This window comes from Lathyrus oleraceus, chromosome 4 (assembly GCF_024323335.1).
Source record: "Lathyrus oleraceus cultivar Zhongwan6 chromosome 4, CAAS_Psat_ZW6_1.0, whole genome shotgun sequence".
Taxonomy (NCBI): Eukaryota; Viridiplantae; Streptophyta; class Magnoliopsida; order Fabales; family Fabaceae; genus Lathyrus; species Lathyrus oleraceus.
The window spans coordinates 321,084,219-321,095,755 of NC_066582.1; the positions used below are offsets into that span (position 1 = coordinate 321,084,219).

Here is an 11,537-nt window from a genome sequence, read left to right on the forward strand (position 1 = left end):
TTCAATAAATTTTTTGATTCAAAACATAGAAATATATATGTTCAATATGAAAATAACAAATATATATATATATATATATATATATATATATATATATATATATATATATATATATATATATATATATATATATATATATTATATATATATATATATATAATATATATATATATATATATATATATATATAATCTAAAAAATAAAATTATTTTGATATAACTAATTTTTTATAAACAATTGGATTAAAAGAGCACCAAGGTACTCCTCAATCCAAAAAAATAAAGATAAATTCAAGTTGTACAATAAAGGAGATTTACTCCATTCATAAAAATTAAAACGTCCTCTAAACTTTAAATCATTGACGTGTCATGTCCAAGCTAAGACTTTAGTGTTAACAACACCATCTCCCATATTTGTGATATCGTCTCTAAAGAGAATATCATTTTTCATGGACCAAATGCTCCAACAAGTGACAAATCAAATGCCCAGGATCTTATTATTGGGCCCCCTCCCCTTTAAAAGATTAGAATTTCTTAATGCACCATATATAATACTTATACACCACGTAAAAATACTTAAATGTCCCTAAATTTCGGAGATGCATCTTCAGACGCACCAAATTTTTGAATAACGTTAAAATATTCCGGAGATGCATCTCCTTTTATTTTACGGAGATGTATCTCTATAACCAATCAGAACAGAATATTGCATATTGTATTTTATTTTCATGTATTCATATGAAGATTTAAATCATACAATCCATATAAACCATACAATCCATACGCAAAAAATGGCGTACATAACTCAAGATGGTCCAAATGTCATAATAAAGTCGAATACAATGATAAAGTAGTATGAGGTAAAAATAAAATACAATTCAGTACAACTACTATATACCACTGCACTATTGTGTATGTCGGACTACATCTCATCTGCCTCATCGGGCTCCTCGACTATCAATCATCCCGCTTCCTCTGACGCTGTCTCCGGTACATCAATGTCCCTCATGCCTCCGTCATGATGGAATCTAGAACCTGACTCACATTAGACCCATTAGGAAACATACCTCTATCAATGCCTGCCTGCACAATCTCCACAATGAGGCGGTATCTAGGCAAGACATCCTTAGCATGATTTAACTATGCTTGCTCCTCCTCTAGTATCTCCTGATAAGTTGGCATCGGCGTATCTCCTGGAGCAACACGAATGTGACACCTTGAAGAACCACCTGATGTACCCGTCCACGTAGCTGCAGTCGCTCGGGGCCATGTTACTTTGTGCCTTCTCCAGTACTAGATAACTCTCATAATCATCAAACATGTCATCCATCTGTCTACTATCAAAGCAGGAGGAGCAGATATAATAAGATGTTTGAGAACCTGTCGCATGATACACTCAGACAAATGAGGAGTAGTGAGACATGATCTGCAAGCCAACCATCCAGAGTATAGCATTATCTCGTCAAATGGCCGCGTCTCACGGTATATGTGACCCGCTTCGTCTTCCACCTACAACCCTCTGATAACTTCGAATATAATTAGACCAAACAAGCAGCCCCCCAATTGTACTCATGGATCCGCTCGAAATCCTGGAAGTACCGTAGATAGATGACATCTGTATAAGTGACACTCTTGTCCATAAAAATCGCAGTGTCAACCAAATATAACAGATATGCTCTCATAGCATGCACTCTCTGAAGCTCCATTTACTCGTCATCATTTATAGCCTGATGCGCTCTCTAGAGCTCATATTTATATACCTTTTTTAGGTATTCAAACCTAGCATGAGCCCTTTGGTCCTATCCAACTTCTCATTTGCTTCCGTTGGGTCAACCCTCGGATAGTCTATCATCATCTCGAGTGTCTCGTCTTTGGTAATCCTCCCATGATCTAGGAATTTCCCCCTGATCAGAAGATGTAGCAAATACGATACATCATCAAGTGTGATAGACATCTCACCAAGCAGGAGGTGAAATGATTGTAGTATATAATCTATCATTAACAAGTCCTTCGTCCAAGATAGGGACAAAACTGCCTAAAACCAATCCTCATTCGGTTGAGGCAAGTCAGTAATCTTCCGTCCATAGTTAATAAACTTCAACGGATCACGGTCCTACAAAAAATAAAAACTAATGTCAAAAACTTGTCAATTAAAATAAACGTAAATTAAAAAGAATGAATCCAATTAATGTTACCTCTCTGTCTCAGATATGTCTGGCAATATGGTCTGGTTACATAGGCAACCGTGACAACTCTATAGGGCCTCCTCCAAATACCTCTGACTCAGCATCCTGAGCAGCCTCATCATTCGGAGATGACACTGACTTAGCAACATAAGCAGTATGAAGTGACATTGGCTCAACAACATCAATTGTAGGAGGTGGTACTGACGCAGAAGCATCAACAATATCAGCAGTAGGAGGTGCCTCTGGTACCACCGGTGAATCAGATATCTCTGGCGTCTAAGTAGGTGAAATCTGGCGTTTGCGTGAGGATGGAGGATGTGATGCGTCCGTAGGTGAAACTCCTCTCTTACGGGAAGAAGATGGAGAAGCATGAGGAGAAGCACGAACCCTAGAAGCATATGCCTCCACATGGTCAGAGGGAACATGAGCCTCTGAAACCTGACTATTCTCCCGCCGCACTGATGCGTGTTATGCAACCCTCATGTGCCTCAATTTATCGTGTCTATCAGCCATAATACCTTACAGATAAAGTAAATCAAACAATTAGCACAAGCAAGCAACACTACAAGCAAGAAAAGAAAAAAAATCAAAGAAAATTCCAAAGACGAATCTCCGATTACTAGAAAAAATAAACGTTGAAAAATTCTGAAGACGCGTCTCCGAATTTTTCTACGACACAAACTACGTTAATGGCGCCAATGTACACATACAATCACAAAAAATAATATTTTGATCATCTTTTTCAACCAACAGACATGTTTTACAGTAAATTTAAACTATCATACATGCAATTTCTACTCATTTTTAACCTTAATCATCAATTTTTACTAATTTACACAAAATCTCAAACTTTTCAAAACATAAACAAATTTACAAATTTCAACTTTGCTTCAGTGTTGGATGATATTTTTGATGTTGATTGAAGTTCCCTTGAACTTTGTTGTTTGATTTTGGACTTGATAAAAAATTTAAGAGTGTTTGAAGTGTTTTTGAGAAATATCGAAAATGAGAAAAGAGAAAGATTCTTATGCAATATAAATTCCAAAACATTCCGAAGATACATCTTCGGAATAAATTCGAAAATATATCTCCAAAATATTTAACATTATCTTAAACTTGGATGTCCGGAGATGCATCTCTTAAATCTTAAAATATTTAAATATTTTCATGTGATGGCTAAAAAAACATATAAGATGCCTAAAGAAATTCTCTTAAAAAATTATGGAAACAAGTCAAATGGGTCAATCCCTCTAGCTGATGATTGACCTCACTATCGATCCAGCTCATAATGTTATCCCAAATCTTGGTAGACACCGAACACCAAAAGAATAAATGCTTGAATCCTCGTCCCTCGAAAAACATAACACGCCATTCCTAACTCCTACCTCGTTCGTCCTGCAAAATTCGGAAATTTTCCTGCCTTGCCCCATTTTTGAAAAACAATTTCTAATATACCCCTTTTTGAAAAAAAATTCCCAATCCGACCCCTTTTTAGTTGGGCCTCGTCACTTGGTTTGACGAGGGGGTGTTAAAAAAAATTTGGTGTATGGCCTCGTCACTTGAAGTGACGAGGTGTTAAAGGGTTTTTTTTTTTATTTTTTTTATTTTTATTTTAAATAGTATATTTAATAGTAATAATAATTAATATAATTGTTTTTTAAATATTAAATTTATATTAAATTAATATAATTGATTTAATTAAAAATAATAATAATTTTTTTATAAAAAAATATTTAAAATAAATAGTAAATAATTTATAATAAATTGTAAATAGTAAATAATTATTATTATTATTATTATTATTATAATTTGTGATTAACCATGTTTATTATAATTTATAATATCACTTATATTAATAATTATAAATTATAATATCACAAATTATTATAATAATAATAATTATTATTATTTACTATTTACAATTTATTATAAATTATTTACTATTTATTTTAAATATTTTTTTATAAAAAAATTATTATTATTTTTAATTAAATCAATTATAAAAAGGGGCATATTACTACTATTTTTAATTATAAAAAGGGACATAGTGTTAAAAAAAATCCTTTAAAAAATTTGTGATTAACCATGTTTATTATAATTTTCCGGACAAGACATTTGGTTCTAGCTCTAATAATTTGGTAGGGACGCTGCTTTTTATCTTTGCCGTGGAAGTGACCAAACATCCACTTATGGAATAGGAGACATAGTAGTGCTAAAATTTTTTTAAAGGATTATAAAAAGGGACATAGTGTTAAAAAAAAAAAAAATCCTTTAACACCTCGTCACTTCAAGTGACGAGGCCACACACCAAATTTTTTTTAACACCCCTTCGTCAAATCAAGTGACGAGACCCAACTAAAAAGGGGGGTAGACTGGGATTTTTTTTTCAAAAAAGGGTATATTAGGAATTGTTTTTCAAAAATAGGGTATTTGAAGAAAAACTCGCAAGACAATTGGTCCTTTGTTGGCAACATATTAAGAATAAGACGCCACTCAAAAATGAAAATTCTGGACGGAAGACTTGTCAACCACAGCTGGCCCAAGCACCATAACTGGTTCTGATCAGCATTCATAACCGAATTCTGACCAATCAACACAAGAAAATCAGACCGCACATGTGGATCATTTTAATTGTTCACACATTGAATGAGTAAATTACCCACATTTTTTCAAAGACAAATTAGAAAAAACCAAAAATAAAAGAATTAATGTATTATTAGGCTGGTAGTATACTCTACAATTCTTTCTTTTCATAGAATAATGTTTGGTCCACCATATTTCTACTGAGTGTTTAAAAACAACTGCAGAAAGCAAGCTAAGCAACAACAGAAAGCACTGTTCCGCCCATATCAGTAAGCAAAAAGCAACCAGAGCCAAAAATAAACTCAGAAAGTAACACAAGCAAAATGAAATCAACTCAAGAACATAAATAATGACAAGAGTTTTTCCTATGGTTCAACTAATTATTTAGTCCATAATGAAACCAACCAACTCAGCAAATAAAGCCATTTCATGAGCAAAAATAAATTAGAATAAATACCAGTGTAACTGAGTTTAAATTAGAACAACGGAGTATTTGGACGAACAATACATTGATGTCTAGTGTGTCCTTAATACTGGGTAAGTAAAAAACAACCCAAGTCCTCACTAACAAATGGTACAGAGGAAGTGACCCATGTGTCGACCCGGACCCGTCCGTGTCCCTTCCTTCTACCGGGTCACATCGTGGGACACTTACCACCCCACATTTTTTCCAGATTCGGGTCAGACCTAAGCCAAATCACTCCGTCCTAACGGGTCTGCAGGCTGGGACAGGTTCTGTACACCCCGGTGTCAGCATAATAACCATTTGTTGAATTTGTTGAAAGTTGAATTCCTTTTCGAGGCTGAATATTTTTTATCAAGAACAATTTCTGAACCAAAACATTCAGTGATGCCTAAGTTTTTCCTGGTAAGAACATTTTCTCTAACAAGTGGGAAAAGCATTCAGAAAAACTACTGCACCAAAACTCTGATGGCTGCTCTTGAAGTGATTACATGCCCTTAACTTGCGACCCATGTATGCATTAAGAGGAGCACATGCAAGGTAAGATCTTGTCGAAGGCTCCATATAGCCCAAGTCTCCATTCAAGCCTCATTCATACATGCCATTTTTTTAATCACTCGTTGAGTGATATGAGAGATGATTAAGTTACTCGGGAGCAAATATACACATTGGATTATCAGTGCAAATTGTCAACTAAATGAACCAAGGTACCGCGAGGTTCATAACTTGACACGATACACTTTTCTACAACACCTTGATCTTGACGCTTGTAAGGTGCGCACAATTCGAATGATCCAATCCAATAAGTAATTCTGTGAAAGTATGAGGCAGATGTACTTGGATTGCAATCATCCATCTGTTACACAGGGAGGGAAGCTGATAGACTCCAGAAAATTCAACGTCTAAACAACAGCTTGTAAAGAACTCTTGATTTCGCACAAATCAACATTTCCTCTACCACAGAGTGCCACAAATTTATCATTAAATTGCAATAAAGGACACTTACCTATCAAGTTCGAACCAACATAACCGTCTTTGAGAAAAACCGTACTCCTTACACCTTTATTAGTGAGGTAAAATATCCCATGATGCTTTATTAAGCAAAGCAGCAATTGCGACGGCAAAAAACACTCTGCATGAAATGCATCCAGTTGGGCAGATGTCATCCTCCTCTCCATGGTCAAGCTGAGGAGCTCATGAATAACTCCCAAGGCTCGTTTTCGAGTTTTCGGATCTGCGGCATCAAACCTTCTTGCATTCAAATAAGGAGACGGAAACTCCAATTTCTGCCACCGCTCAAACTGTTCAAGGAAATTAACATTTGGCCTAAAACCAGCAGGAAAGTTCACTTTGAAGGCAAATGGACCAGCATAGTTCCCATCTCTTGAAATCTTCACCTTCTTCTCATCCACGTTTGGTTTCATGTTCACAACAACTCCTTCCTGTGCCAACCTATTGTATATTTGGAACAAGGTATTCAATATCCAAAATAATTTATAATTACATTTCCACTTAAAACAACAAGAAAAGAAATATTTTTTGACTAACAATTTTATAAACTCACTCAAACAAGTGCCCAATAAGTATGTTTAGAAAACACATTTGATTGTAAAACAAGATACAGATGTTTGATTCCAGACATACAAAATTGATTTTGCATCCAAACCCTATGAAGCACGGACACCTCTAGGGTAGGCGTGTCGCGGTGTCCGACATGCGTTGGTGTCTGACACTTGTATGACACTCGTAAAACACATGTCAAAAAAGTCAAAGTGTCGGAAAAGTCAAACAAGTGTCCACTAAAAAATGGTTTTTTTACTTTGTTTTGACACTTTTTGAACCAATGATTGACACCCGCATGACACTCATAACATATATGTGAGACAATTCATACAAGTGTTTCAAACAAAAAATTGTTTTTTTCTTTGCTTCAACACACCTTTATACATATTTTGGACAAATCTCACAAATTTAAAATTGTTAAACGTGTATTTAAGCAATGTTATCAATAAAGAATTAAAGACATTAATTTTTTATTAGAATATTTTCAACTTTTTAAAGCATAGATGGATAAATAAAGCTCAAATACTCTCTTATATATAGCTGTCGGTGTCCTATATTTTAACATTATCGGTGTCGGAGTATCTGTGTTGTGTCGAATCCCGGTGTCCATGTCGGAATTCGTGTTTTATAGTCCAAACCTTGTTTGCCTATAATTGGTAGCTTGATGTAAACTTGGTAGAAATTTCTCAACTCAATACAAAAACTACTTTTTATTGCTAGTAGTTAAACAAAGTTTCAGAGACAATCAATTAAATTTCATCCAACACCAACCAAACACCTACATTTTACTAAAAATAACACATGACAAGAACAACAACAACCAAGCCGCCTTATCCCGTTAAGTGGGATCGGCTACATGAATCAAATTTCGTCAGAATGTTCCATCTATGATCATGTTTCTCAAAAGCTTTGTTAATAACTTCTCTTATAGTTTTTCTAGATTTTATTCTACTTCTAGTTGTCTAACTTCTCTTCATCTAATCTCACTCTTAACGTTTCTTTAATCATGCATATGTTAGGTTTGCTATGCATAGTCAGTCCCAACTCAAAGGTTTTGAAAACCAAACACACAGAAAGCCCTTGCGATTGTGATAGACTAATTTGAAAACCTCTATTGCAATATCAATATAGAACCATAATACTTGAATTTAGGCAAATCCACAAATGCACTTAGCAGCTTAACAAAAACAAAAACAAAAAAATCAAATGAATCAACCGATTTACCTAGCTTCTCTAGCAGTAACAGCTAAAGTAGAATCCCAATCCTCCAAATAAAGATAATCCCTTCCATTGAAAGCCCTAACAGAAAAGAACTGAGGGTACTTATCAATCAAACACCCTTTAAAATCACAAGGCAAACCCATCTCAGGCCCAACAAACTCAACCGTTTCAAGTGGAATCCTACAGTCAACACAAAGCATAAGCATCTTCTTAAGATTATTAACCAAAATCGGCTCCATCAGAATTCGGGCCCGGGCTTCTTCGTGGGCCACTCGTTGGGCCTTATCAGTGAAATGAACCAACGGGGGAGATCCTGTTACACGGAAAATGGTGGGGTGTTTTTCAATGAGGGCCATGAAGTCCCATTTACGAACGAAGCCGACGTTTTTCTCGAGGTCGCGGAGGAAGAGAGGGTTGTTTTTGGGTTGGGATTGAATTAGGGTTTTGAGTTCGAGGATGGTTGTTGGTTTCTTGCGAAGCTCCATTACTCTGTCGAGTTCGAGGACTCGGTGGTAGGTTTTTTTCTTTGGTCTTCTTCCGCCGCTTGATTTTTGGCGGAGGGTTGAGATGATTGTGATGCGCGGCTGGTTTGAGGTGATGAATGGAACATTGCGGCGAAGCATCGAAGAGAGAGAGTGTGTCTGTGCGCGCGTTTTGCTGTTGGTGTTGTGAAACCCCATTTATTAAAATGGATTGGTTTTTAAAAAACAAACTATTAACATAAAAATAGATGAAATGTAAAACATAGTAATTGGTAAAACTAAAATTTAAATGGAAATATCATTTGTGATTTTTTTTTAAATAATCACTATTTTAAAAAATAATATTAAAATAATTATATTTCTAAATTATTTACTTAAATAACCATTTTTAAAGAGGAGTAGCAAAGAGAAATGACACATGCATATCTCATTTAGACATAAGTGTCATTATCTCTAGTGATTGCATTCACCACATATCAATGCAAGTGGCGCATGCATTTATCCATCAGGAACATGCGTCACTGCAAGTGGTGACTCTATTATTTTTTTTATTATTTTTAAGTTATAATTAAATAAAATTGAAATAAAAAAGAAAATTAAAAATAATTTATAATATTATTTTATAAATTTAAATACACAATAATTGACCAGAAAATTAATGACCCATCCGATCAAAACGTCTCCCTATTCTACATCCCGGTGCATTAGCCTACCTTCAAGGTCTTCCACGATTTCCCTGAGGTGTTTGAGGTCTTTGAGTGTTAGCCTGAGGAAAATGTGGTTGGTGTGAGGGTCCTGCGATATTTGACATATTTGCCATCATTTCTCCCTAATATCTGGGGGGTTGTCGCCAACGGTGCTGCCGTAATTGAGTTTGATGTCTGTGTTGTCGTAGTTTGGTCATTGTGGTTGGGTTATGAGTGGACGGTATGGTTGGTTGAATTGGGACATTGTATCGTTTTGGAAACGAAGTAATGGTTCTTGTGGTGTAAGAAAGTCAAACAATGGTTGGTTGCTTTGGCGGTGAAATATTTGGGTGTTCATTGGTGGGGGGCTATGGTGAGATGATGTGGAATCGTATGAATTATCGGGGCTATAGACATATGTGGTGGTTGCGTATGGTTGTTGGTGGTATGGGATATGCTCTTAGTTTTGTATTTGGGTGTGTGACATGTATTGGTTGCGAGGTTGGTGTTTGGTGTATATGGTATGGTGACGTTGTGAGGTTGGTCGTTGGATTTTGGTGGGTTGACATTGTTCTGGGTTTGGTAATGGTATGGGGTTGGTTGTTGGGTGGGGGTTGGTTGTTGGACGTATGATGACGAAGCTTGTTGGCGTGGATCAATCAAATACCTCGACTCAGACATAAATTGTGTCGTTCTAGCCGACCTAAACTAAGTCATATAATATTGAGTTGGTCTAGCATATTTTATGATTGGTTCGTTTAAGATGTGTCAACGTCGATTCTTCCAATGACGACACATCTCTTTAACGAAGTCTCTTCAATCGAAATAACCCTATTGGGCATCGACTCTTTGTTGATGCCAATTTCGCAAACACGTTGGAGGGTCTGAAATTTGTTGTTGCATGCCGAAATGCAGTTTCACACGGTCACTCTGGTGCATCTCTATGGTAGTGAACCTGACGATTAATGTTTTTGTTATCCAAACTACAACATCATCAGGGTTAACCTGGTGGTCAAGATCCAGATACGACCTTCAGATAAACTATATAAGAAAAATACATAATTAGAAGAGAGTTGTTTAGTAGTAATACATCGTATGGTCCAAGACGGTCTAAAAGATTGTGATAAACTACTATAGCGTGTTTGAGACACCTGTTGTAGTTCATCCCCATAACCGACCACCTAAAATGAAAAGATTGAAAATATATTAGTTACAGTTAGTTGTAGTATAAAGCCTAACAAATTCGAAGATTTAAGATAAACTTACTTTGTTGCAAAAGGGAATGTGAATGACTTCTCGTTGAACGGGGCAAGTGACGGCATTCTCGACCAACCCCATGCTTGTAGCAAAGAGGCGCAAGAATAAAACGTACAAGTATTTTTTTTCTTGCATTTTTACACAACAAACTATATAGATGGGACAAAACAGCTGAACCCCAACTATATGTACCTACTTTATTTATGTTTGGTAACAACGACAAATACATAATATTTAAAAGCATGTGCCATTGTGTATGACGCATATGTTATCATTTTAAAGCATGCACCATTGCGTAGAGCACCTCCTAAGGCAGAAGGAATCGTGTAAGGGAATCATTCAGAGAATATTATAAGGGAATCATGCAAAGAATCTTGACAGAGATTCCTTTTAGGCTGTCCTTATATGGTCATGCATGAAAGTCTCCTTCTAGATTGTCTTATAGGGTCATGCATGCAGAGAATCTTGTAAGGGAATCGTGGCAACAATTACATGCAAAGGAAGAAGCCATTACAAATGACGCCTTAGTGAAAAATAATAGAGGATACGCCATTTCCTATGGCGCATACCTTTCTTTTTGGAAATCCATCCTCATCCCTATTTAAGTGCATACAACTAAGATGTAACTCCCACTTTATTGTCACAACCAGTACACGAAAATACATTGTATTTTACAAAATGGCTCCATCACCATAATACATGATCACTGCCCACACCAATGGTGAAATATTTGAATGTGAGTTATTCGATTTTAATTTTCGTAATACAGAAGTTACTCAGTTTATAATAAATAGACGATCAATTTTTTCACATTTGAAACAAAGAATAGAAAAGAAGTTGCAGTGTAGTCAGGTGACACAAATCATCTACAAAAATCCGGTGTTTTTTTCAGACAACCAAGTTAAGTTTTATCAACTAAAGATCTGAGATAATGAAGATGTTCGTAATATGTTTCTCAGTCATGAACATTCTGAGTTCAATGATATTATGTTATATATTTTATAACAACAAAATCAGTTGTCTCAGTTCATTGATTTGTCACAAGTGTTTTGTGAAACTGACGATGATGAACAAGCTGAAGTCGATGCTGTTGACGA

At 35.6% G+C, this 11,537-nt stretch overlaps 1 protein-coding gene across 1 annotated transcript; it reads right to left on the minus strand.

Moving 5' to 3' along the window:
- Positions 1-5,078: 5,078 nt before the first annotated feature.
- LOC127075304 (protein WHAT'S THIS FACTOR 1 homolog, chloroplastic) lies at positions 5,079-8,698 on the minus strand. The gene is made up of 2 exons (XM_051016788.1): positions 8,019-8,698; positions 5,079-6,683 (listed from the first exon to the last, which is right to left on the minus strand). Exons 1-2 carry the CDS (start codon positions 8,693-8,695, stop codon positions 6,134-6,136), a joined length of 1,227 nt encoding a protein of 408 aa, XP_050872745.1. The 5' UTR covers positions 8,696-8,698; the 3' UTR covers positions 5,079-6,133.
- Between the last annotated feature and the right edge of the window lie 2,839 nt (positions 8,699-11,537).

What these genes read in the sequence shown, in the direction of transcription:
- LOC127075304 (XM_051016788.1), bottom strand. Translation starts at nt 8,695, where the DNA reads ATGGGGTTTCACAACACCAACAGCAAAACGCGCGCACAGACACACTCT. An exon ending in GTTACTGCTAGAGAAGCTAG is followed by an intron (nt 6,684 to 8,018) that starts GTAAATCGGTTG and finishes AATATACAATAG; the next exon opens with GTTGGCACAGGAAGGAGTTG.